General features: G+C 35.7%; 4 protein-coding genes and 2 pseudogenes across 6 annotated transcripts; 4 read left to right on the top strand and 2 right to left on the bottom strand.

Moving 5' to 3' along the window:
• Positions 1–4,676: 4,676 nt before the first annotated feature.
• LOC104791504 (protein SMAX1-LIKE 3) lies at positions 4,677–8,398 on the top strand. 2 transcript variants are annotated; one of them, XM_010517412.3, is made up of 3 exons: positions 4,677–6,347; positions 6,711–6,912; positions 7,008–8,398. In XM_010517412.3, exons 1-3 carry the CDS (start codon positions 5,206–5,208, stop codon positions 8,112–8,114), a joined length of 2,451 nt encoding a protein of 816 aa, XP_010515714.2. In that variant the 5' UTR covers positions 4,677–5,205; the 3' UTR covers positions 8,115–8,398. The 2 variants fall into 2 exon arrangements, with proteins under 2 accessions (XP_010515714.2, XP_087320071.1); XM_087463945.1 differs by having other exon boundaries at positions 4,740–6,347; positions 7,015–8,398.
• A 4,173-nt stretch (positions 8,399–12,571) lies between these two features.
• On the top strand, positions 12,572–13,817 carry LOC104715584 (uncharacterized; annotated as a pseudogene).
• A 326-nt stretch (positions 13,818–14,143) lies between these two features.
• On the top strand, positions 14,144–15,907 carry LOC147938945 (uncharacterized; annotated as a pseudogene).
• A 715-nt stretch (positions 15,908–16,622) lies between these two features.
• Positions 16,623–18,723, top strand: LOC104711798 (uncharacterized). Of its 2 annotated transcripts, none has more exons than XM_010428561.3 (3): positions 16,623–17,639; positions 17,963–18,062; positions 18,175–18,723. In XM_010428561.3, the coding sequence occupies exon 1, from the start codon at positions 16,926–16,928 to the stop codon at positions 17,562–17,564; it is 639 nt and encodes a 212-aa protein (XP_010426863.2). In that variant the 5' UTR covers positions 16,623–16,925; the 3' UTR covers positions 17,565–17,639; positions 17,963–18,062; positions 18,175–18,723. The 2 variants fall into 2 exon arrangements, with proteins under 2 accessions (XP_010426863.2, XP_087320431.1); XM_087464305.1 differs by having other exon boundaries at positions 17,963–18,084.
• Positions 18,724–19,016: 293 nt separating this feature from the next.
• On the bottom strand, positions 19,017–20,297 carry LOC104711797 (NDR1/HIN1-like protein 12). Its single transcript, XM_010428560.3, has one exon. It carries the CDS (start codon positions 19,920–19,922, stop codon positions 19,296–19,298), a length of 627 nt encoding a protein of 208 aa, XP_010426862.1. The 5' UTR covers positions 19,923–20,297; the 3' UTR covers positions 19,017–19,295.
• A 2,258-nt stretch (positions 20,298–22,555) lies between these two features.
• On the bottom strand, positions 22,556–24,097 carry LOC104711796 (NDR1/HIN1-like protein 10). Its single transcript, XM_010428559.3, has one exon. It carries the CDS (start codon positions 23,616–23,618, stop codon positions 22,698–22,700), a length of 921 nt encoding a protein of 306 aa, XP_010426861.2. The 5' UTR covers positions 23,619–24,097; the 3' UTR covers positions 22,556–22,697.
• Positions 24,098–26,969: the final 2,872 nt, after the last annotated feature.

Raw genomic sequence — 26,969 nt, 5'->3', positions numbered from 1 at the left:
TGGTTACTTTTGAGCTCATGCCACTTAATTAATTACTTGATTGATTCAGGATTGAGATCTTTATCTGTTTGTATGTGGTTTAATCAAATGTGCACGCTGTCTAGCTCGAGATGAGCCTGAATCCACAGTCTTCAGATTAATAATAATACATAAGGTAATCATAATGATTCTAGCATATAATTAGAAATTTTTGTTTTGATGTTTGGTATGTGCATCATTGTTAGCTAGTACTATATATACTACAGAAATTGACTTGTAGGAATTTTCTTTTGTTACAAGTAACCCAGCTGTTTTTTTTTTTTTTTTTTTTTTTTTTTGTTGGGGGCTTTTATTATTTGAGAACAAATTTTGGTATGATTGTGAATATACTTGTTTGTTTGCATAGTGATTTATCTTCGAAAGGATAGATGGCCCATATATAAAATTCAAATTCTAACGGATGCTCACTGCATACGCTAGATCTCTTCGACATTATGGATTCACATATTTATCCGATGATATGATATGGTCTGATACTTGTGTGGCTCTACTAGCTTAAACCCTTGGAAAATCTAGGGAACAAAGTGATGAAGAATATATCCCACAGTTTTAGATTCTTAAAGGAACACTCAAATATATTTGAAACAAAACGAACCTTTTTTTAAGATTGTGGGATCAATAAGTCATGTTGTTATGCAAGGCAAATAAATATAGTTTTGTGAATAAAGAAACATGTTGTGAATAAAGGTCATAACATTAGATTAAGAAGGCTGTCATGTCAAAGTTAGGACAACTTTTCTCCATTCCTCCTTTAATCTTTAAAGTTTATCTCTTTCTTTCTTAAAGTTAGGCGCCATCCAAAGGAGAATTATGCCTTAAACTATTCCCATATATCTCTCTTTCTCTTTGCTACTTCTATTCTTTTTTTTCCCCACATGGCCACACCCAGGAGAATAAAGATACTTATTTTGAATGAGAGCTAAAAACCAAATTGGAGTCCCTTTTGAGTAGATAATCCCATATATTGGTTTTATATATATTTGATTTTGTGATAAGAGTGCCTTATTTTAATACTTATTTTAAAGAATTCTACACGCACTCTTCTATTGTATTTGTATGTAATCCCCTGAAAACGCCTGGAAAAGGGTTTGATTTGATAGAAACCACTGGGCAAAGTCATGCAGAAAAGACACAAAAACCACGTATGAGTTTTAAAATTCATGCAAGATTTAAAACCAGTTTCTCACTTTAACTCAAGACAAGCAATATATACCTTACTTTTTTTCTTAAGATATTCGGGTGCAAAACATTTTGTATAAGGCCAAATTCATTCAAAAGCTGATATTACATTAACTCAAACGTTTATAAAGTGAGATGGAGAGACTCTCTTAGGATTTCCGATGTATCTTTCTTGCGAACATAAGTGCTTTAGAATCATCTGGGGTCTGGTCTTGGTTAAAGTGTTCACATTTTGACCATCCTGGTCACACACTTTCTTGAAAGGGTAGGTTTACACAAATGACTTTCCCTTCTTTATTTTGTGACAGAGGCTGGATGTTTCTGTCGAACCAAACAAAGTGGTTGATTTTGATTAATTAGAGGAGAAAAGTTTTGATTGGGTGTGCCAGAAGAAACCATATATATTCCTTTGCTTTCTTTCGTTCAAAACACTTTTGCATTCAAATGATTTTGGTCTCACCTTTGTGTGTCTTTTGGGTTTATGCTCATATACAAAGCCTGTTGTTTTATTTTTCCACTAATAAACGTGTAATGCGTGAAAGAAACAATTGGCGAGTTTGTATTTGTTTTCTAATTTTGTTTGTTGTTTGATCCTACAAGCTAGTTTCAGTTTAATGTAAAACAAGCAAATTACACTCAGTAAGTAATTTTAAAATTCTGATGCAAAATATTCTGTGTAAGTAAAAGGCTATACTCTTCAAAAGTTGATGTCTACATTTGCTAAAACTTTAGCAAGTGGGCTGGAGAGATGGGTTTTGATTTCACATTCTGTTCTTCTCGTAAACGCAAGCGCTTTAGAATCATCTGGGGTCTGATCCTTGTTAAAGCATTCACATTCGACTGTTTTGGTCATATACACTTTCTTGAAAGGACTGGTTTATGCAAATGGATTTTTCTTTTGTGGTAGAGGTTGAATCTTAGTTAGGGCAAACAAAGTTTGTTAATTTTATTTAAAGGAGAAAAGGGGTTTTGATTGGGTGTGCCTGAAGCAACCATATATATTCCTTGGCTCTCATCATTCAAAAACACTTTTGCGTTCAAATGATTTTTGGTCTCCCTTTGGATCTCTCTTTTGAGTCTAAGCTAATAAACAAAGCTCCTTTCCTTCCTTTTTTTCCTGTCTCAAACGCAGACAGCGAGGAAGAAACAGTTTGTGAGTTTGTGTTTATTCTCACAACTTTCCTCTTTGGTCCCACAATTCCTTTGTAACTAAGCATTTATGCACATATATGTGATCTACTTGGAGTAACCTCATGAAGACCCGTAATATCAACCAAGGGCATTTAGAAAACTAATGTATTCCCTGCGCGCTATTGGTCTATGTGTTCTGATACATTAACGAGCTCAATATTTAGTTTCCTATTTGCTAGCATTCATGATAAATAGAAGAATAAAGCTCTCTTGTAAATGGTGACCTTATGTTCACGATAATTTTGTGTCCTCTTATATTCTATATAGTCTTTTGGGTCATAACTTGGACTTCTTTGACCAAAAAATGCATATGCTTTTCCTTAATATAATGATTATAAGATCATTTCTCTCTTTGTTTTATGGCACAACATTCTCATATTTTCCCCATTTTGAGTTGATACATGTATGCATGGGTAAATGATACTTTAGCTTCTTTTGTAGAAGCATTGGGTGAGTAAGTGAGTGTAATAGTACCTGTTGCAGAGAATAGTGGCTTTCAGGTGAAGGCTTACATAAAAACAAGTAAAAAGCTGAAAAAAGATGATTGGGGAATGAAAGGAAGATTTCTTGTTTCTTGTGAGGATATTGTAATTTTATTCTCGATTCTTCAATTCACCACAAGAAGAGATCATTTGTTAACTAATAAATGTGTCTTTTAAGCCATACATATCTGTAGTGGGAATATAGCTTATATGATTCTCTTATCAAAGTGTATAAATCTTATTGAAGATTCCTAGGCAAGTTGAACGGTGGTGCATTTTTCTCTTCTTTCTATGCAGTGGCATGCTTCATGTGAGAGAGAGATAGATATGTTTTCATCAAAGTAGAAGTCTAATAGGTAAAGCTCCTTGTACCAATTACTGCAATGATCTCACGTTTGAATAATCCATACGCGGAATCATTTCTTTATGTTCACTGACTGTAGCATATTCCTTAATCACTGTTTTGATTATGGGACTTTCATTGAACTTATAATGGCTTTGTGATTTTTCTCAATGGATTCTTCAAAGATTTAACAACAGGCATCTGCATCTGTTTAGCTTTGTGTGCGTATATATATCTAGTGTTACCAAGTTAAGATAAAATATATATATATACATGGCTTGAGATGTTCGTTAGTGGTATGAGAATCAAACTTTTGTTATCTCTTATGTTGCAATTATAAAATAAATAATGCACAGTGCTGCTTCTATGAATAAATATATTATGTGTTTTGTATGAATAGATAGACAGTATCTTGTGTGTTCTTAGTTCTTGAATAACTCATTTTCTTTTATTATGATTGGTGTGAGTTCCTGTTACTGATCTGAAACTCTGATTTCATTTAGGCACTTGAAAATGATTGGTCGTGTTGATAGCAGATACAATCAAAGACTGTCCCCACCAAGAGACTGCCTTATGCGCTTTCTTTTTAATCTTTTCCTTGTTCGAAACACCTTCGTTTCTTCTTCTCTCTCGTTTTAAAAATGAGATATATGGTCCAAAAGCTACACACTTTTATGAAAGTATTGAAAGGAAAGTGAATGATGCATATATATAGTGTCTGTGATGGGTCAGATGGTTTGATTTGCTTTTGTGTTTTTATATTTTTAGGGGGCTGAGTTTCTAAATACCATGCCAAAATTCAAAAAAGATAGAAAGACCAAGCTAGTGATCCTTCTCTATACATGTTTTCCATTAGGAAACTAAATTACATGTCTGATTTTCAAAATCATTCCATGTGCTTCTAAGTCGGCTGGGGAAACGTATATACTCTTCAACATTTTTCGTTTACAATAAAATTGGTTACTAGTCTTTGGTACCGGTCAAGCCAATGATTTGTGGTTTTCTTTTGGAACTTAATTGTTTTGTATTGAAAATGAGGTAGGATTTCTATTCATTATAATCATATATAAGTATTTACATGTTAGCACTCATTACAATATGCTTACTTGAGTAAAGCTATAAATATTCTTAGATTTGTTAAGACATATATAGTTGGCTATATATATATTCTACAAAAGAAAAAATAATATGTTCATTACTATGTTTTTTGTGGCTCCTAGATTGTTGCTTACTTACATTTGCGTCTTGAGTTTAGCTTACTTATCTGGATCTAGAGTAAGAGACTGTTGTCTGAAAAAGTGTTGGGACTTGGCTAGTAGGTAGCCTCAAGGTGCTAGAAAGGGAGAGCGATTAATATCCCAAATTTTTCTACAAATGTTCCTGAGGCTATTAATTATTATATAAATATTATATAAGTGAATGATGATTTGCATCTTTAATTAGGTTCTTTTCTAAATAAGTGATACACTTTGCAGAAAAGAGAGAGAGACCCACTTAGCTGCAGTACCCATTACATCTTTATTTTTGTGAAATTTGAGAAAGAAAAGAATATATGGGCAAAGCTGAGTTACCTTTGCCTTTTGATACTGCTTTGTCATCACATGCATTCCACTTTGCACTACAAAATCCGCTTTGGACCCTCAAAAAAAACCCCCAAATTTTGCCTCTCTCACAAGAAAAGCATACACATTTCCTCTCCTTCTCCTTCCTCATATATTTGAAGACCAAGCCCTTTTCATTCTTTCTCTCTCTCTCTCTCCCTCGCTCTCTATCTATCCTTACTCTGCTCTTAGGTTAAGACTTAGCCCCACCTTCCAAACAGAGACAGTGTAGATCCTTCTGCTTTGGGTTTTTTTGTTGTCCAAGATGGCATGAAGCCTAGACCCTTGAAGCCTTTCTCGTAGAAGTTTTACTTCGCAGTACTAGCTAGTACTACCCCCACCTTGTGTTCCTTTAGGGTTTCTTGTCACTATGAGAGCTGGAGGCTGCACGGTGGAGCAAGCGCTCACACCGGATGCTGCAAACGTGGTGAAACAAGCCATGGGCTTGGCTAGACGGAGAGGACATGCTCAGGTCACACCTCTCCATGTGGCAAGTACCATGCTCTCTGCTCCCACGGGATTACTTAGAACAGCTTGTCTCCAATCTCACACTCACCCTCTTCAATGTAGAGCCCTCGAGCTCTGCTTCAACGTGGCTCTAAACCGCCTCCCGACCTCCACGGGGAGTCCTATGTTAGGGGTTCCAACTTCCCCTTTCCCTTCTATCTCTAACGCTCTTGGTGCAGCTTTCAAACGCGCACAGGCTCACCAGCGACGTGGATCCATCGAGAGCCAGCAGCAACCGATTTTAGCAGTCAAGATCGAGGTGGAGCAGCTCATCATATCCATCCTCGATGATCCTAGCGTAAGTAGAGTGATGAGAGAAGCTGGTTTCTCGAGTCCTCAAGTCAAAACCAAGGTGGAGCAAGCTGTTTCTTTAGAGATTTGCCAAAAAACAACCTCGTCTAGTAAACCTAAAGAGGGAAAGCTGTTAACTCCTGTCAGGAACGAGGATGTCATGAACGTTATCAACAGTCTAGTCGACAAAAAGAGAAGAAATTTCGTGATCGTGGGAGAGTGTTTAGCCACTGTCGACGGAGTTGTGAGATCGGTGATGGAAAAAGTCGACAAAAAAGACGTTCCCGAGGCTTTAAAAGACGTGAAGTTTATAACTTTATCGTTCTCATCGTTCGGGCAACCGAGTAGAGCCGATGTGGAACATAAGCTAGAGGAGCTAGAGACACTCGTGAGAAGCTGTGTAGGGAAAGGAGTGATTCTAAATCTGGGAGATCTAAACTGGTTCGTAGAGTCAAGAACCAGAGGTTCTTCGGTATATAACAATAACAACAACTACTGTGTCGTGGAGCATATGATAATGGAGATTGGGAAGTTGGCTCGTGGGTTAGTCATGGGAGATCACGGGAGGTTTTGGTTGATGGGACTTGCGACTTCACAGACTTACGTAAGATGCAAGTCTGGTCAACCCTCGCTTGAGTCCCTCTGGTGTCTCACTAGTCTTACTATTCCGGCAACTAGTAGTAGTAGCCTCCGCTTGAGTCTCGTCTCCGATAGGTAACAAAAGTCTTCTCCTTTTGAAATAGTCAAATAATGTGCAATCAACAAATCTCGTCATTTAATTTATTTTTAATATTTTGGTTGGATATGTTCTAACTATTTTGTCTCTTTTTTCGAAAAGGACAATTTTACCTATAGTGTTTTTGCTTTTATTTGGTGATCATCTAAAAGAGCGGTGAACCAACGTGCATCTTTTGCTACCTTTTTCTCTATTATTTTATATATTTTTATCATAAGCTTTTTCTTATTTTTTTTGGGAGAAAATGCTAAAAAAAGTTACTTCATTTTCGTTCAAAGACTAAATCAAGTTTAACACTCCTTAATTAAGCAATTAATCATAATTTTTTTCTTTCAAATCAGTGAGGTTGAAGTCAAGAAGTCAGAGAACGTGTCTCTCCAGCTGCAGCCATCGGATCAACTCAGTTTCTGTGAGGAATGTTCGGTCAAGTTTGAGGTGGAAGCTCGATTTTTAAAGTGTAGCAATAGCAATAGCAATGTAACCACTGCAGCTTTACCTGCGTGGCTTCAGCAGTACAAGAAGGAGAATCAAAATAGCAACACTGTAAGTTGTATAAACATAAAAACAATTTCACCTTCTCATTTCCATTTGCATTTACATTTTAAGGGCGTCTAAGTTTTGATTGTTTGACTTGGTAGGATTCAGAGTCTATCAAGGAGCTTGTGGTGAAGTGGAACTCAATCTGTGATTCAATCCACAAGAGACCATCTCTAAAAACACTCACACTCTCATCTCCTACTTCTTCCTTTTCTGGTTCCATTCAACCTTCGAGTAATATGCATCATCATCTCCAAACCAACGGTGATTGGCCAGTGATTGAGACAAACACGCATCGTCATCATTCCGTGGTCCCTGAGACATCTCACTTAAGACTCTTCATTCCAGAACATGACAGCGAGCAGAAAACAGAGCTTGTCTGTTCGAATCCTAATTCAACGATCAACTCTGCACCCTCTTCGACCGATGCAATGGAGGTGGAACATGCCTCGTCTAGGTTTAAAGAGATGAATGCAGAAAACCTAGCAACTCTATGTGATGCCTTGGAGAGTAAGGTACCGTGGCAAAAGGATATAGTCCCGGAGTTAGCGAAAACAATCTTGAAATGCAGGTCAGGATCAAGTACGAGGAAGATCAATGGAAACGATGATATAAAAGAAGAGACATGGATGTTCTTCCAAGGTCTTGATGTAGATGCTAAAGAAAAGATCGCTAGAGAATTAGCTAAACTCGTGTTCGGGTCTCAAGACAGCTTCGTCTCAATCTGCTTAAGCAGTTTCTCTTCAACAAGATCAGATGCAGCAGAAGATTTGAGGAACAAGAGGTCGAGAGATGAACAAAGCTGGAGTTACATAGAACGGTTCTCTGAAGCTGTGTCGTTTGATCCAAACAGAGTGTTCTTAGTGGAAGATATAGAACAAGCTGACTATTTGTCTCAAGTGGGTTTCAAGAGAGCTATCGAGAGAGGAAGAGTTCGTAATTCAAGTGGTGAAGAAGTTTCGCTAAGAGACGCGATCGTGATCTTGAGTTGTGAAAGATTTAGTTCAAGATCAAGAGCTTGTTCTCCTCCTATTAATAAGAAATCAGACGGTTCAGATCAATCTGAGGATAAGAACATTGCTACTTGTGTCGCACTTGATCTCAACCTATCTCTCGACGATGACGTTTGTGAAGAAGAATCATGTGATGAGATTGGCTTACTCGAAGCGGTGGATGCACGTTTTCATTTCAAGTGTTCATCAACATAACAATCATGCATGCATGCATGATCATTCGCATTGCATGGTTTATCGTTAGCGTTATTTGTTTCTTCTCTTACGGAATTCTCTTTCATTGGGCTGGGACAATACTTTGCGTTAAACGTGTAGTTGTAGATTTTTTTTTTTTTTTTTTTTTTAGTTTGGCTTAGGACCTTTCTAGAAGGATATGGGGGTCGAAGAAACTTGAGTTTTTTCCTTTTCATCTTTTTTCTTCTTTCGCGATGTAAAATTATCATATTATGGTCGTAAATGGTAATTTATGTTGAAGAAAATGTGACGGAAAATGGCTGGAAAAAAAAAAGATTTATATAAGATGAATTGAGCTAATACAAGTGTTATAAAAATAATTTGTTGATACATCAAGTGACTTATTTTGGTGTTCATATAATACAAAATAATTTTGATTTAATGAAAAAGAACAAATAAATACAGAAACATGACTTATTCACACCTACGTTTAACCATTCATCTATACTTAAATAATTTTCCAAATGAGGAATATTCCAAAAAAAATAAACTTAAAAATTCCAAACATAATATAGTCATGGTTTAAAACGTTATAATAAATCGAAAGTTTGATTTGATAAAAATAATATAAAAGATTGGTTTGCTTCACAATATATAGTTCTTACAAAAAGAAGATAAACTATACTTAAGTTAGAAGAAAGAACGCTTAAGCTAGAAGAAAGAACATGCGGTGCAGTATTTACCTAATACTCAATTACATTTATAAAAAACAATTTTATTCTTATCATCTTTTTACGAAAAACTGTCATTAGCCATGTCAATTAATTATAGCACTTCTGATAATATTTGATTTGTTTCATTACAACTTACAAGTAGTTGATATCATCCAATATTACTTACTTATCCCTTTGTTCTTGTATCGTCAAATATAGAATAGAGATATTTGATTGGTTTAAAATATTTTAATAAGTACACATTTAACTAAACCATCATCTAATATGAAACCGACGGAATATAAACTAGGCAAACCATAGTTAACATTTTATCTGTCTAAAGATAAAGCATACAAATTTGGTCATTGTTTCCTTTAGAATCCAAGACAGCTCGATTGATATTAAAGATCTCCACAAACTTTATTGCCTCTCTGTTTCATTTCATCTTTTCTTTTCTTTTTTCCCCGAGAGAAAGGAAGAAGCCACCACCTTAGAATCTTATACTGCTTTTTTCTATTTCTCTTTTGCCTTTTCGAGTTCAAGTTTTCATTTCAATCTCACAAGTTTTAGGTATTATTGATGTATGTAAACAGTACATCCCCCGGATCAGGGCTTAGAATATGTGTGGATCACTTTTGTGAATGATTCTCCTTTCACAATGTTGGTGCTTTGCTTTGGTTTTTATGTACCAAAAAATGTGGGTTTTAAATAAGATAAAAGCTTTTTCCGCTAGGGTATGTTGTGGAGTAGGGTGGAAAAAGAATGGTTACTTTGAACAAATTCAGATATTATTTTTTTATGACCTGCATAACCTTATCAAAGAATATTTCGATTTGTTGGTTTCAATATCTTTTTTCTAAACCCTAAATTGTCTCAGTTTTAAGGTCACATTCATTGTAAAAATAGTTTTTTTTTTGTTTAAGTAAAATTTACATTCAATGAAAAAACATGTATTTGATCTTAAGAAGCGCTTTATTCATATATATAAGCATGCAACAAAAGCTTTTTCTATACTAAAACTCACTTCATCTACAGTCGATTCTAAATGATAAAACATTTTATGATTATGTGAATCATACGGCATACCACTTGAAGGAAACGTCCATATGTAAACACAACGATATCCACATTAATATATTTGCATATTAGATGAACGCATATAATATGAATGCGTTATAGATATGTCCATCAATTCATGCATGGAATCTAAAGTTTATCCTCAAAAGGAGGAAGGAAGATAAAGCTAAGCATGATTTTTTTTTTTTTTTTTGCTAAGCAGTAAGCATGATTTTAGAAAAGTATATAATTAATTTATTTACAAGAATTGCAGAAAGTGGGTGACCCTTTTAAAGCAGAAGAGAAAAAGAGAGAGTAAAAAAGCTAAATTCTATCTCTCTGCTTTTGGGGTTTTTAAGCTTTTAAGAGTCTTGTGATGGGCATTTAGTCATTATAGACCTAAACTTTGATCTCAACATAATTCGCTTTTTATCTTTCTAAAAAGCAATAAAAACAAACTAACTTTTTCTCCTCTTAAACTTTTTATCGGTTATTAATTAAATAAAAACAAGAGAGAGTACGAGTTATTTATTAGAAATGTAAGCAACACATGAATCCACTATAGGTTAGTTTATATTAAACTGAGTGGTGTTGGCAAAAAAGACTTTGAAAACTTCATGGCCCAAATCCATATCTTCAAAGAAGTAGTCATTTGAAGGGATAATATATCTTATATACAATGCTTCTATAAGTTCAATTGCATAAATATTCAAGAAGAATTCGTATAGTTCTAAAGTATGTTATCAGTAATTCAGTACATGAATCACTATAACTTTTTTTTTTTAAACTATATAGTTTCTTACTGAGATCTAGAAGACGTTGTGATTCTGAACCATCTTTGAAATTAAAGCAAAAGTGAATGAACCTCCGGATATGAAACAAAAATTCGATGTATATATGTAAACCTTAGAAAGTTAGAAGAAGTAGACTATATTGGGCCGTTTAACATGTTGTTAGTTAATAACTAGGACTTCTTTAAATAATCTAATGGCCCAAAGTTTTGATTGCAATAAAGGTTACACACACCTAGTTTAGGCCATCTTTAACGAGAGAATAGTTTGGGTGTGCTTAGCCCATTAAAATCAAAAATATATGGAATAGTGACAGAAGAACATGTTTTTGGGTCTTCAATTAGAACTGATTTTGGTTCAGTTCTATTACGACGTGGCAACCCGTGAATGGTTGAGATTTTTTGTAAAGGAGAAAACATTTCATCTCTCCTTCTCTTCGAAATCGCATCTAGGTTTTCCTTCTTTCTCTCCAAAACGGCAAAAGCTTCGTGGTCACCATCTTCTCCGACTAAGGTGTGTATTCCGGCCATTAAAACACCAAAATCGATAGCTCATCCATGTAGAAATCAATCTGTCCATAGTTTTCCTACCAATCCGTTAAAATTCTCTTCTTTTGTCGATTCATATGTCTGGCGATTTGAAGGCAAAGTCAAAATCCTATACTTGAGGCTTTGTCTCCTCGTCTCCTTTGTCTCGCAAATCTCATCTCCGGCGATATAGACAAGGTAGTCCCGTTGTTTCCTTTGTCAGTTATTGTTTCATCGATGTTTCATCGATTTAGGGTCTTGAAATATGTGAATTAGGTTTGGTTTTAGTATCATGGTATAGGGTTTCGTCTCATCTGTCAATTAAAGGTTTTGATTAATCAATATAGGATTTTAGTGAGCTTCCACGATGTATGACTGAATTTTGAGTGTCGTATGTTGTATTTAAAATCAACCTTAACACTGATGAACATTAGTCGATTTTGCTTTCTTTCTGAGGCTTGTAGGTGAGGTTAACCAAGGCAAATTAAATCGGATAACCATCAACAAACCTGCATTTATTCGAAACTAAAAGTTAAGTCACACTCACTATATGTAATGCAAGGTTGGTTTCCTGATTTGAGTGGTGTTGTGGTTTGTGTAGTAGTGTATAAGTGGTTATTCACAGATTTTATGGGATTGTAGTTGCTTGTAAAGTGTTGTTTGATTGTGTAATGAGTTTCTCATAATTGAGTTGTGATGGTCTCAGATGTTTGATTGGTTTATGTCTTGTATAATACGTTTGAGTGGTTTTGGTTTTTGTAAAATCCTATATTGGATAATGATCCTTGTTTCCACACTCACTATATAGCTACTGCAATAATCTTAATAGTAATTGAACCAGTATTGTTTTCAGTATAGTAGTGTATTAAAGTTAGTCACATATTTGTTGTGATTTTAGTGTCACTTTGTTTTGCTTTTTATGTCTGAGTATCTAACCTGTTATCATCTGGTCATGTTCTCAGATAATAGTCTTAAAACTTAAAAAACTGATTTCTACGAAAGCTTTGAAAAATTAAAAACTTTTAAAACTGAATCTTAAAACTGATTTACTAGATGATATGAATGCTTTAACAAAACTAATTGAGTTCAATGCATTAACAAAACCAAACTTTTTGGTTTACATATAAAAAAACACTCAATGACCATCAATTACTTCTGATTTGACTGAAGTAGGTAATTGTTATTTAGAATTAAAAGTCTGTATCAACACCAAACTTTGGATTTAGTGATCTTCTTAACTTCTCTATATTACATCCGAACCAAATACTCAAACTCTCATATCTTTTACTTCTCTTCTATCATCTATCTTATTTGCTTCTTTCTTAACCAATCTCTAAGAACACCCAATAATATCTCTGCCTCAGCTTCTTCCACTTTTAAATCTGATTGCTATGGAATCAAACCATACTCCTAATAGTCAGTCTCAATCCTACTTTAGCCTTCTTAACTTCCCATATGACAGCTTTGCTCCCAATGTAAACATTGGTTCCTCTCAAATCCCTGCTTTTAGTTCACAAACTAGTTCACAGCCGAGTCAGCCTCCTAGTCAACTAGAAGAGACAGCAGAACAACGTAGGGAGAGAAATATATGGTCCACACAAGATGACTTAGTCCTAATAAGCGGCTGGTTAAACACATCGAAGGATGCAATAGTTGGGAATGGCCAAAGGGCAGGGTCCTTTTGGATCCGTATAGGAGACTATTATGCATCAAGTAGTCATGTACTTGGTGGTGCTGAGCCAAGGTGCCCTGACCATTGTAGACAAAGATGGCAAAAAATCAGTAAGGAAGTGAGCAGGTTCTTTGGAGCTTATGCAGAGGCAGAGGGTGAGAAAGCTAGTGGCATGAACGATTTGGATATTCTGCAGAATGCTCACCAAATCTACACTAAGCTGTACTAGAAGAAGTTTGGTTTGGAATGTGCTACGCTATGAACAGAAATGGGTAAACCCAGAGCCGTATCTAAGTTTTTGAGGGCTACCAGCAAATAAAGAAAAGGGGCTGCTTATTTAAAAAACTACAAAAAAAAAACAAAAAAAAGTTAGCACTTGGATTTGAACCGGAGTCCTCATACTCTACAGGGAAAGTTATTACCACTGGGCTAAAGAAACTATTTAAAAAATAGGGCCGACAAAAGCTTATAAAATATGCGGTCGCAAGCATATGCTTCATTGGCCTGGCCTTGGGGCCGGCTCTGGGTAAACCTGGAGGCTATGAACAGAAATGGGTTCATAGCCTCACCAAATCTACACTAAGCTGTACAAGAAGAAGTTTGGTTTGGAATGTGCTACGCTATGAACAGAAATGGGTAAACCTGGAGGCTATGAACCCCACTCCAAAGACAACCAGCTCTAACAAAAGAAAAGCTGATGATGCTGCACCATCTACAGGGTCTGTCGTTGGTGAGCACGAGAGCCTCCTGGCATAAAGGCAATGAAAAAATTAAGGAACAAAGATAAAGAGAAGGCTGCACCATCTGCAGAGTTTAGTCACATGTGGGAGATCAAACAGAAGGATTTGGAGGGGATGAAAGTTCTCCAAAAGATGTTCATTCTTGACACTCTCATTGCCAAGAAAGAAACTCTAGATGAAGATGAAAAAGCTCTAAAGAAGAAGCTAATGACTGAACTGTTTTAACTTAGAAGAAACAGTAGATGATATGAGGTTGCAGTTTATGTTTGTTTTAACTATGTTTGTCTTATGTTTTTAATGTGTTTATGAATCAGATATGTGACATTGTTCAACTTGTTCTCTTATGTTTTTAATGAACCAGCTATGTTTAATGAATCAGCTATGTTTGGTTTCGGAATCTTTTTTTTTTGTTTTTGCATTCTGATTGCATTCTGATTTATCACCTGTTTCATAAGCGTTGGTTTCAGGTTGAATAAACTTGTTTACGTTTTCATTGTTATAAATTAGTTGGAAACTTATATATGTGTTTTCCGTTTCAGGTTGAAGAAGACATGGGACTTGACTCTATATACGACTATGGAATAAATAGTCCATTAGACTACAGTTCTGAAGAGGAGGCTAACAGCTGTTACTATCCTCCGCAACCATCAACTGAGATTGGATTCACAAGTCTGTGGAGCTGTGAAGCTGAACCACTTCCTGATTATGAGACACAACTGATCTAGTTCAAGGACCAACTGATCCAGCTCAAGGACCATCAAAACCATTCAGATCAGAGGTTGGTGAACCTGGAGAGGCTGACTACTGAGGCACGAGAGAAGAAACCATTGTTTCAAATGACCCCTGAATTGGTAGTTGTTGTTTGTTTATGTATGAGTGTTTTGGTAGTGGTACTTATCATGTTTACTAAGTAAATTTGTTTAGGCTTTTTGAGAAGGAAACTAGTAGTGAAGATGTGGATCGGCTAATGTATGATTGTAGGTACTGTTTGGTATTTGGATTGTAGTTTTAAAGAGAGAGTCACATGAATTTGTTTTGTTTCTTTGGATTTTAGTTTTAAAGATAAAAATTTAGAGAGTCACAAGTCTTTGTTTGTAAGCAAGACCTTTGTTCACATGTGTTTGTCCGAAAATGAACTTGATGTATCAAAAGAGTTATCTACCCTCTATATATCAGAAGAGCACAAGAGTTTATTTCATCAAAATCAAACATTTCCTTCTCTCACCAAAAACATACAATTATTCTTCTCATTGCAAGTTTATTTTCTTGTATTATTTTCTTTTGTTCATCTTATGGCATCTTCTTCCAACAATTTTTACTACCATGATGATCCCAATAATGATAGTTTAACCAATTTTTTCAAGAGCAATTTAATAATCAATTTGAAGCTGCTGAAGAGGAAATTTCGGCCGAAAGGAATACACGTACATATATCGATAGAAAACGGGAAGAAGGGCACGAACGTTTGTGGAACGATTATTTTTTTGATAATCCGACTTACACGGGGAGGCAATTTCGCCGACAGTTTCGAATGAACAAGTCATTGTTCTTGCGTATTGTGAATCGTCTCAGAGAAGAAGTTCCATATTTTAACCAAAAAAGGATGCAACCTTCCGGAATGGTATATCACCGCTACAACAATGTACTGCAGCAATTCGACTATTAGCATATGGGACTGGGTCGGACTCGGTTGACGAATATATACGTCTTGTTGAATCGACTGCTCGTAAATGTTTGGAACATTTTGTCGTCGGCATAGTTGACTTGTTTGGCACTGAATACCTACGCCGACCCACACCAGAGGATCTTCAAAGGCTACTCTTTTATGGAGAACAGCGGGGTTTTCCCGGGATGGTTGGAAGCATCGATTGTATGCATTGGAAGTGGAAAAATTGCCCAACCGCTTGGAAAGGAATGTATTCACGAGGCACAAGTAAACCAACAATTGTTTTGGAGGCGGTAGCTTCACAAGATCTCTGGATATGGCACACATTTTTTGGAGCTCCAGGTACTTGTAACGATTTAAATGTTCTTGATCAATCACCAGTATTTAATGAAATTATTTACGGTCGAGCTCCCAAAGTTACGTACTATGTCAACGGAAGTGAGTATAATTTGGCTTACTATCTGACGGATGGTATTTACCCCGATTGGGCGACATTTGTTAAATCCATCCCACAACCACAACACCCGAAACATCATTTGTTTGCAGAATGTCAAGAAGGTGAACAAAAAAATGTTGAGCGTGCATTTGGAGTCCTGCAATCTAGATTCGCCATGACTAAAAATTCATCTCTTTTATGGGCAAAGGGTAAAATTGCATATATTATAAGAGCATGTCTCATACTCCATAATATGATTGTCGAAGATGAACGAGATTCATACACACTCTATGACGAACAAGAATTCCAACAAGAAGATGGAACCGGATCTACTCCGGATCTTACGTTTTCAGTAAATATGCCTTCAAATCTTGAGGGTTTAGGTGATGGTCATACAAGAATTCGTGATAAACAAGCACATCAAAAATTAAAAGAGAATTTGATTGAGAATATATTGAATAAATTTAGACATTAAACTATGTATTAATTAAATAAAATATTTGTGTGCTTTAATTAAGTAATATGTTTGTTTTTTTTTTTTTTAATCTTTAATGTTTTTTTTTGTTTCATAAAAATTTGGTATTGTATTTTGAATTTTAGTATAAGTTTTTTAAGTTTGCAATTTAAATGTTATTTTTTAAAGTTTTTAAAATTATAATATGTTTTAGATTATTATATTATTAAATCTTATAATCTTAAACATATTCTCCCAATAACCAATTTCTTAACAAAAAATCTAAACTAATGATTTTACATTATTTTTATTATATTTTTACTCTAAAAACACCTAAAAATATTCTCCCAACGCAGATACCCTTATATGCTCAACGTGATGCTCGTCTTTTTTTCACGAGTGAAGCATATCATAAATTCATAATTCAGGCTCGCTGTTTGTATATTGAAAAAAATAAACCTAAAGATATTTTTTTGGTCAACAAAACTAAAGAAATTTAGAACTAGAAATAGTATAAGTCGTGTACATTTGTACACCTTCACTTCACTTTCAATCCCGATTTGACTATTAATGAGATCTTTCTAACCGGAACCTACTCAGCAACTCTTTTCCGATTTTGACACTTCAACTACCAGATATAATCAGTAACAATTTACGAAATCACCCCTCTCTCAGTTTCTTTGCTTATCAACTAAAAACACACAAAATCCATACTTACGAAGAAACGACGCAGTTTTAGGTTTACTCTCTCAAACAACCTCTGTCTCGTATTGTGAAATGGTTCTAAGCCAAACCGCAGCAGCACTCGTCGCTGTGTTCGCGTTTTGTCTCGTCGCTGTAACGGCACAGCTCGCGTACGTTTTGTGGTGGAAACGAAGGTTTCGTCGTCGGAGTATCGCCGGATCAGAACTCGACGCTTTCTCCTCCCGCGGAGGTGATCCCAATGCTACACCACCGCCGTCCAAAGAGCTTCTTTACTTCTTCCTCTTCTGTCTCGAGAACAAACAGTTACGAATAGGTTCCGCCACCGCTCCACCTCTCCCTCCAGCAGCCGCACCACCGGTCGATGACGTGGCGTCAAAGTGGTCAACGGGGGAGAATCTACTCAGCGGGCCTTCGGAGACTCTCTTCACCATCGCTGAAGACTGTACGAGCGAGTCCGATCATCACCGTACGGGTGAGATTGAACCACGTGGAAGCATCTCTACGGAGGATCATGCGAAGGATGATGAAGTGGTAGAGGAGATTGTCCTGACGGATGGAAGCGACGACGAGGTTGACTTTAGCGACTATAACCACGACGGAACGACGCCATTTTCTACTCCATGTGCTTCGCCGCCGTTCTACACGCCGTCGCCTTCTCCTATTCGTGATGATCTCTCGAAGACGCTACGTGAGGAGGGTTTGTACGGCTGAGATAGGTTTGATCTCTCTCATTAACCGGACATTGACCCGGTCAAAGATACGGTGTCAACATTTCCATTCTAGCCGGTTCGTTTGGTTTCTTTTATGAGTACTTAACCGTAATTAACCAAATCATAAACCGAACCGAAATGTTGTTGTAAATTTGTAAACATATGGAGTAGGCTATTTTGGTTGTCGTCACTTTTTATCACACGTACGTGTGGGTTCTTAAACGTAATAACTCGTACTGAAAATATTACTCGCATGATTCCATAAAAGATTAAATATGCCAAACATATAATATAAACCACATCAAATACTTGGCTTTATGAGGAATCTACCAAATTTTATATTGTTTGGACTTGGAATATTGTTTTCTTTTTGTTTTTCCACATTTTTTCCCGTAACAGGAAAAACCTTGGTGGAGGAGTCTGAGGTGATGGCGCTTCCATGTAAGCACTGGATTGATCACCGTCAAATTTGATGTCGATGCAAATCCCTAGTGCAAACGTATGACATGAGGGTCGCAAGGGTGACCTCTCTTGAGTCTTTACCTTAATTTTTGTCATTGGATGTATCAAAACTGTCAATGTAACCGATGTCGACATGTTCTGGATATTAGGTATTATGTCGGCTTTCCAATTACATCGCCAAGTCTTTACAGGTGAGCCCCAAGTTGAAAGAGCGGCCACTAAGTACGTAACAGATGTTGAGAATCGAGCTGGGAAAAACGAAAGCTTTACTTGGTTCTTACCTTAGATGTCATGGTTTTGAACTTCTCCTCCATGTGACTCACAAATTTTGTGATGATTAGTGATAACAGATGCGTCTTACGATGATGATTCTGAGCGTTTTTGACAAGCCTACGTTAGGTTTATATGCACCATTGCAACTTACGACGGGCCTAAAACGAAACTCAAAGGCCCAAGCTTTTCGAATAGGGGTCATGACATTGACAGCCGGGTGGGAAATTCTACAACCAATAATAGATACTACTGTATAGTGCATACTTCTGTTAGACTTGAATATACAAGTACGAAAAATAGAATTATTTTTTGTAGGGTAGTTAGTTAACTAGTTACTTGAATTTTTTTTTGTGTCTGTGTGTTGTTATTTTGACTTGTTACTTGTTAGGCCTCACCAAATCATATCAGTTATTTTACATTTCATACACCTACTACCATTTTAGCATTTTCTCATCTAAAGTAGATAAATTTACTTTATGAGTATCAGGGCTCCTTGCAGTATAATTTATATTCTTCCTACCAACAAAATATATTCCCCTTCAAATTGCTTTTCACAACATGAAAAATTTAAAGTTAAGACCCTCAGATATTAACAACTACACAAAACACAATAGCAAAAGATATGAAGCAGCTGGGATTCTACTAAGTTACTACTGCTTTGTTCTTGATGAATACGTAGTAAAATTTACAAAGGAAAACAAACAAAAAAAAATCCAAATTGAAAAGAACCAAACCCAAATCCTCCATTTTATTTCAACTTTAGTGGATTTACAATTAAAATCCAACCACAGACCGTTGTGATTGTAATAATTCTATACTAATTAACAATTAAAGCTTAATATAACAACCAAAAGTAGTGACATTTTAAAGATATATATATAGATAGAAACAGAAATAATATCCTGCTGGTGGGAAGAAGAAGTTTGGTAATTTCAAGAAAATGATATGATCATAGATAGAATAAAAAAAGAAAAGCAACTTAACGGCGTCAAACTTTCTAAACGTTCACACTGCATTTAGTAACCAACGTATACTTAACGGCGTTATCACCGACAAGAACACCAGCAGCTTTGTTTCCAAGATTGATGTAAGCCGGACAACGAACATGTATATGATATTTTCCGGTGATCAACGTCCCCACTTTCCACCTCACGCGCCCGTCGGCGCGTATCAGCAACTGTACGAATCCACGGCCTTGCTCTTCTCCCAAAGCTACGGAGTTGTACGGTGCGATCGGAACGGCGGTTCCGTAGACAAAAGGCGACCAAACGTCGTCATCTTTGTGGCCTTGATACGTCGGAGGGATCGCCGTGCGTAGAGTGATCTGCTGGTTCCGGTACGTGGCGTAGACGTGGAGACGGTCGTAGTAGATTCCGATCTTGGAGTTAGGGTTACGGGATGCGAGTGTGACTTGGAAGTTCGAAGTGAGGAGGTTTGGTTGGGAGAGGTTGAAGGCGTAGACGGTGGCGTCTTGGAGTACGAATCTTGGCTTAGTTGGCCTGAGTATGACCCAAACTAGGAAGATGGTGATGAGAGCTATTAAGATGAAGGCGATTACGGCGGCGCAGATTCGTCGGACGGTTGCTTCTTTGCCACCACCGTGGTTACCGCAATCTTTTGACATATCTTTATTTACGAGTTTGCCACTGGTGTACCTCTCTCTCTCTCTCAAATGATTTATTCTCCTTTTGTGTGCGGTCGTGACTAGTGATGATGGAAGATAGAGGAAAAAATGTGTATGAGAGAGAGGGTTGTGTATACTTATATTATAATCGTGTCAAAAGGCTAATGTATGCGCGTTTTTATATCCGTTGTGTATAGACTATAGGATTTTGAGACCAAACCTATTCGTATATTTATTGTTACATTTACGTTCTTGTCTAATAGTTTTTCTTAGTTTTGGGAAGTGGCTTGGCTTTTAACATTTAGTGAGTTTTTGCTCTGGCGCATCAATTTTTAAAGTTTGATTTGTTGTGATGATGGAAGTTTCCCTCATGATTGATTCGGTTAAAAGACAATGCATCATTTTTAGTGTTAATTGTGGAGTAGTAGTATTATTTTTGTCGAACAAAGAACATGGCCCATGTGCATATATTCTAAGCTTATTCTTCTATTGCAATTTATTTTGTATACTTAAGAAAAAATTCTGTAAGAAAAAAAGTTCCTGTTTACACGTGTCATTTTACCGTTGGGTTTGGTAGGGTAACTTGGTTGTTATAATATGTGGTTTATCATCGTTCTTCGAAGAAAAATTGGCAGGTCGGCTATCGGCATTATTTACGGTTTAATGTTCCCACGTGGAAAGATCTAAAGTATAGTTCCTGGTCATATCGATGCTTATTTACATACTCGATGTCGGTGTTTAACTTTTTTTTATTAAAAAATTCGACGACAATTTACATTATATTGTAAGCTTTGAAGTTTGAACAATCTCGTGGAAGAAATTTGCAAAGACAAAGCGATTGAAATCTGTTAATAGTAAAAATATTACCTACTCCTACTCTTCTAGTCCTAGCCACCTATACAGTTCTTCGATGGCCAATTGAATGCAACGTAAGAATCAACAAATCCATATAAAATACTAATATATCTATCCTAAAGAAGAATATAGTTCCGAACATTCGATACACTGCCTAACAATTTTATAAAGCTTTGCTGCTTGAGTATATATATGGACCGGACATAAGTAAATTATTTGATAGATCAGTTTTAACGTGTATATTGATCAATAAACCTGAAGTAATTTGTTTTACATGATTGATGTTATGTTCTCTCGTCTCTTGTTTTGAACTGTGTCTGCGTCGGACGTTGACTGTTGACTCGATAACAAAACACGTCTCCGTCTTTTGTTCGGTTTAAGGGGTGGGACCGTCGTGGTCACGTTAAAGGCTACAACTTCTATCCCCACAGCTCAACTAGAGACTTTCGAATCTCTTTCTTAAAGTTTACATTTGATCATAATGCAAAGTGTCTTTTCCTTCGTTACAGTTTTTATTTGGTTTTATTACAAAAAGACAAAGCACCAACCCTATTATTCCTCTTTAAATTACACATCACCAACGAATCTATATAAATTATGCATATAATAGCCGCCTCTTGTGTGAGTGAGTGCACTTGTAGATAATCACATTTGATTTTAAATTTTAATCATTATAAAGTAAATAAATTAAAACGTAATATCATATAGGCATATATTAGCTTTCATGTCCTCATGTTCGTTTTTAGTGATTTTTAACTTTAATATAATCAGTTTTGAACTATAGACAGTTCATAAGTTTGATGGAAGATGTAACTTTTTTTTATAACTCAAAAGCTTTATACAAACATAATGCTAATTGAAGTTGAACCCAACCAAATTAAAAAGTATATAAGAAACATTTCCTTCAAACTGTGACATCTGAGTATCGAATTCACATAACAAAATTTGGGCATCGACTGTTTATGCTAATAATTATATCATCTAAAAGAGGAAATTTTTTTTAGCAAAAAATGAAAAAAAAAAAAAAAAAAAAAGAGAGAGAGTAAAAGATATGCAGTTTGACAAAACGTAAGATGCCTAACGTCCAATACCATTTAACGTGAGGCATTACACGATGGGACGAGCTCGTCATTATCCTGATGTATCACAAACAATAATGTATATAACAAACTTTTGACCTAATATCTTCTTTCTTATCATATAAAATACAATATAGAATAATAATTAAAGAAAAGAATGAACTTTAAGTGACACATTAGCATCAAACTCTTTGATATAATTTTCTTTTTATAATTTGCTTCACCACATAATAATACACTGAGGATCGAGTGGCTAATTGTTTTTAAAATGGAGGTTTTTTCTCGAGCTAAATTGAAAAGTGATGCTATCAAATAAAGAAAATATTTATTAACAAGTACTCGGTTTCGAGGCAATAATGAATATGCTTAGACAAAGAAATGGTAACTTGTGGAATTAAAAATAAATATATATATACAACAAGAGAGAAAATGTGAAGCGCAAGAACTCTTATATCATGTAACAATAATTGGACATGCACCGAACCAAAATAATAATTAGATCAAAAACAAGTGGAATACATTTGACAAAACAAGCAATTATAATTAGCGATCTAAAATAATTTCCTATATTCCGAGACGCACTCAATCACTTTGATATCGTTTTATTCCAACACAAATTCTCTTAACGATTGTATAGGAGTTGATTTAACAACATTTGAAATTCTATTCTTGAGCTAAATTGGAAATCGAATCTAATTCTTTCTTTTTTTCTCTTCAAAAAACTTTAGCATAAGAGTTTGTTCTCTGAATTTGTATAGTAATCACATTCAACACGTACAAGAATTTTAAAAAGAAATTTATCGTATCCATAGAAAAAGAGAGAGAGGAACAAGAAAAAGAATTATGAAACGTAAACCAAACAAGGAAGAGGCTTAGGCAACAAAACGGCACCGTTTCCAGAAGCACCTTCAAACCCAACTTTTAATTTCCCACAAAACACCTTAAGCCCTCTCTCCCGCGCCACCCAACCATCTGTCTTAAACGTAACCCAAACAGCCATTCTCAGGTTAAACGTCACCGTTCCGGTCTCTCTCTCTTTCTTCATCTCATCCACAACCCAGCTCGGTATTTTAGGCTGTTCTTTCTCTCCCGCTGTCAACGTTTCACCTATCGCAGCCGATTTCTTGGTCTCCACGAAAACCGGTTGAAAAAACGCGGTCGCTAAAAAATCGTCTTCTCCGATCGCGTTTTGGTGGTAGACTAAGCCTTGGATTCGATCGAAGTAGCCTTTTAGTTTCGTGTTTTGGTTCTCGATCGTGAGGTTGGCCGTCCATTGCGGGGAGAAAACCGGACCGGTTACGTTGAAATTGGAAACTGAGAAATTGTTTAGGGAGAAAACCGGGATTTGAGGACGGAGGATGAGCCATGTTATTGTTGTGGAAATGCAGAAGAGGACGACTAAAACGACTAAACCGGTGACAATACCTCTGAAAAAACCGGATGAAGCGGGTCTTTGGTAAACCGGATTTTGCTGAGGAGGGTAAGATGACCCGTAATATGAAGCGGGTGGGGCTTGAGCGTAAGGGTATTGTTGTTGTTGTTGGTAAGGTGCGTTTGGATAATTTGGGTATGGAGGGGCTTGGTGGAAGTCTGGATAGCCCATTACTGGCGGGTACGTTTGCGGTGGAGGCGGTTGAGAATGTGGTGGAGGACCTGGTACCGGTGGTGGTTGGGTATCGCGTTCGGAGGTTTGACCCGGACTCGAGTCGGGTTTGGGTTGGGTTTGTTCTTCCGGAGGAGGAGGAGGAGGAGGAGGAGGCATCGTTGTGTGTGTCTCTCTCCTCCCTCTCTTTGTTTTTCTGATTAGTTTTTGATATTAATCAACAAAAATTTGCCCGGCCGAAACGATTTGGAGAAAGAAAAGGGAGATTAGTGGAAAGCACGAAGATTAACCTAATTTTGCTATAGATTTTTCTCTTTCTTAGGTGTTTTTTTGTTTTGTTTTGGGTTAAAGGACAAAGCTAATAAATTTGGATAAAAATAGTGAATCCGCCATATGATTGAGCTAAAATTAGCACTACTGGAATTTGTTGTATCCTAATAGACATTGTCTTCATATCTTTGAGAGGGTAGAAAATTCAGCAGTGTTAATGTATGTCATGGATCTTTCCCATTTTGTACCAAGAGAGATCGAAACTGGAAAAGAAAAAAAAAAACCCTAATTAGCATGACATGGTAAGATATGTGAGGTAGGTGAATTGGTAATTGTAGTAATGATGGAGAAGCTAATATTAGTGAACTATTTCACTTCTTATGCCCAACAATATTTTGCCAAGTCAACAAGACAAATCACAAACCGATCAACTAACTACTTTTTTGGGATGCTTTGATGAAAAGCATATATGTGTCACACTCACATCGAACAGTGGCATCTATGTAACTTATAGAACAAGAAACAAGACTTCTGAGAAGTTTACAATGGGCAAAAAAAAATTGAACTTTTTGTGATGTATAAAAGCTAATATCTCTGTATATTGTTAGTTCGTAGTTCTGTGCATTGATCCTATTGAAGGGTTGGACTTGAACCTAGTACTCAACGTTGTGATTGTGTTCCATTCAGGAGATTTGGCCTCAGTTATAAGATGGTATTCAATAGGCCTTAATTGGGCCTCGTAGAATCCCATTTTTTTTTCTTTTCGTGGTTAGATTATCAAAATAGCACAATACAACAACAACAACAAATTTCCGAATTTCGAAGACGCAATTGTTTTAGAGATGATTGTTTTATACCACGATCTTATAGATGTGAGGTTAAGATTCAACTTGCTAGAATATATACTAAGATTCCTTTTGTCAACGCTAGAATCTGCTAATTCAACTCCTACTTATTTTCATTTATTAAAACAGGAAAAAAATGAGAACAAAAAATAATTGGTTATGTGGCCAAGAAGCTGTAGAATAGCCAATAATGTGAGGTCCAACATTTGTATATTCAATCCAACCCCATGTGGTAGCCTGTATGAAGCTGTCTATTTTCTGACCATTTTTTACGAGTTTTGGCTGTACACACTTCATTACCAAGTTTTGGTCCCAAATTAATATAACTCATCTCTACGTTACTCATTCCTATTTTAATATATCTAGAAGTACCATTTAGACATATTCCGACGTGGTAAGTTAACCTATCATATCGGACCCATCCACACCCATACGGGCCTAAACTTGAATTACTATTCAACTTGTATCAGACTGCTTCAATGTGTTAGAATAATTCAACATAGAGAGCAAGACCATGCTCTCCATGTCCCAACTTGACATACTACTAATAACTATATTATCAGTTTTCATATTTAGTATAAAGTTTTATTATATACATAGTATATGATAATGTCTAATTGACTTTTATGTTGCTATATTGATGTCTGCAATGTTTTTTTACCAGTGGCCCGTATCATGGTTACAATAGGTTGACCAGAAGTATAGTTATCATAGGTTGACAAGTCATTGTTTTCATATAAATTAAAACGTTTTCTCTTTGGCATTGGCACTAAACTAATTAAGGAGAAAGTCATTTTTAATAACAAGTTTTAAAACGGCCGCTTGTTTCTTTACGTATTGGTCATTTTTTGACCGTTTTGTGGGATTTAGTTAAATACTAAAATAAATAAAGTTTGATCAGGTAAGTGTTCACATTTGTTTTCGATACATGAACCTCATCTGGAAGTTAAAGTTTTACGTTAGTGGTGGGTTGTAACTTGTAAGTAACCAACCATAACATTTTAATTAGTATTCCGTTTGAAACGTTAAAAACAGGTTAAATCGTACTATCAAATTAAAAAATTAAATCGACAAGAATTTGTTTTCTTCTTATCTATCATCCATGGTAATGGTGTCGCTAGGTCCTTACTCGAATTCTTATACTATGCATTATACATGTTGGTGAAAAAAAAAGTAAATGAATTACTAGCATACTTAGCATATAAACTTATATTCAAATAATTTTAATCTATAAGTATAACCACGAAACAAATACATAATGATATCTGTGTTACACATTTGAAAAAATAAATTGTAAAATAAAGTTAGAATTACAGATACAATATGACTTCTTAACAAGATATAATATTTAAATTTTGGTCATTAAACTGAAAAAACTGTTTAACGACTGAATATAATTATACAAAAACATAGGATTAGTCAAATATTTTGAAATGTTTACAACACTTTTTTTTTCAATTTCACGGATGACCAGAACCATCATTCTTTTTACCGAATGAATATTTTTTTTATTTTTTTTTATTAAAACAAATTGGCGTGGCTAACTGATCAGTTGGAATGGAGTACATTTTATAAAATAAACATCCTCCTGTGTAGTCGTGTAGACTTTAATCAAGGAAATAACTATTAATTAACTCAATTTTTGTTTGGCATTATCAGCTAAAACCAATCACCTTGATGTATATACGTATACGTATATACTGTGTTTTGTCAGCATACGTATATTATATGCTTAAACTTTATTAATTGGCTGCAATATATGACCGACGCTCGGCTCAAAGAATGGAACAGAGCTATCTGTACATAATCCAAATAAATATATATATCCTCAATATGGAAGTCAATTTTCTATGTAGATTACTTATTATTTTGTAGTTGAATAAATCCCTGATTAGTAGCATGGTTGCAACTTGTTCATAATTCTGAATCGTGCTCATGAGTTGCCTAACTTATTTCTATTTTCTAATGATATCTTAATGGAGTAATAAAATGGAAATAGTTCACTTCAGTTCTGTGATTCTGTCATACTATGCTCATGAGCTAGAACAGGGGCGGACCTACGGCAACCAAGGTGGTGGCAGCTGCCACCAGTAAAAAAAAAAAATATATGAGTTTTTATTGATTTTTTTATAAATGTAAATAATTGCCACCACCAAAAACAAAAAAACTGTCCCCATCATCGAATGCAAAATTAACTTTTGTCTCAATGGTCCAACCATCTTTTGTTTAAACTTTTTAGAAGGCCAAAAGCCCACATTATTAATATTTTAAAATAAATAAAAGTCTAATTTGTAAACTAAAACTAATTAGCTTTACAAATTAAAACCCTAAATTAATTTTTTGTCGTCTCTCTTTCACGTCCTAGCGTTTTGCAGAGGAAAAAACAGAAAACTGG

Source organism: Camelina sativa, chromosome 9, assembly GCF_030686135.1.
Source record: "Camelina sativa cultivar CO46 ecotype springtype chromosome 9, ASM3068613v1".
Lineage (NCBI taxonomy): Eukaryota > Viridiplantae > Streptophyta > Magnoliopsida > Brassicales > Brassicaceae > Camelina > Camelina sativa.
Note: the sequence above shows the minus strand (reverse complement) of the source record. Positions and strands in the feature narration are given on the sequence as shown.

Excerpts from the sequence above, each read along its gene's own strand:
- LOC104791504 (XM_010517412.3), top strand. The coding sequence starts at position 5,206 with ATGAGAGCTGGAGGCTGCACGGTGGAGCAAGCGCTCACACCGGATGCT. Across the intron at positions 6,348-6,710 it reads TTGAGTCTCGTCTCCGATAG|TGAGGTTGAAGTCAAGAAGT; the intron begins GTAACAAAAGTC and ends CTTTCAAATCAG. Across the intron at positions 6,913-7,007 it reads AGAATCAAAATAGCAACACT|GATTCAGAGTCTATCAAGGA; the intron begins GTAAGTTGTATA and ends TTGACTTGGTAG.
- LOC104711798 (XM_010428561.3), top strand. The coding sequence starts at position 16,926 with ATGGTTCTAAGCCAAACCGCAGCAGCACTCGTCGCTGTGTTCGCGTTT.
- LOC104711797 (XM_010428560.3), bottom strand. The coding sequence starts at position 19,922 with ATGTCAAAAGATTGCGGTAACCACGGTGGTGGCAAAGAAGCAACCGTC.
- LOC104711796 (XM_010428559.3), bottom strand. The coding sequence starts at position 23,618 with ATGCCTCCTCCTCCTCCTCCTCCTCCTCCGGAAGAACAAACCCAACCC.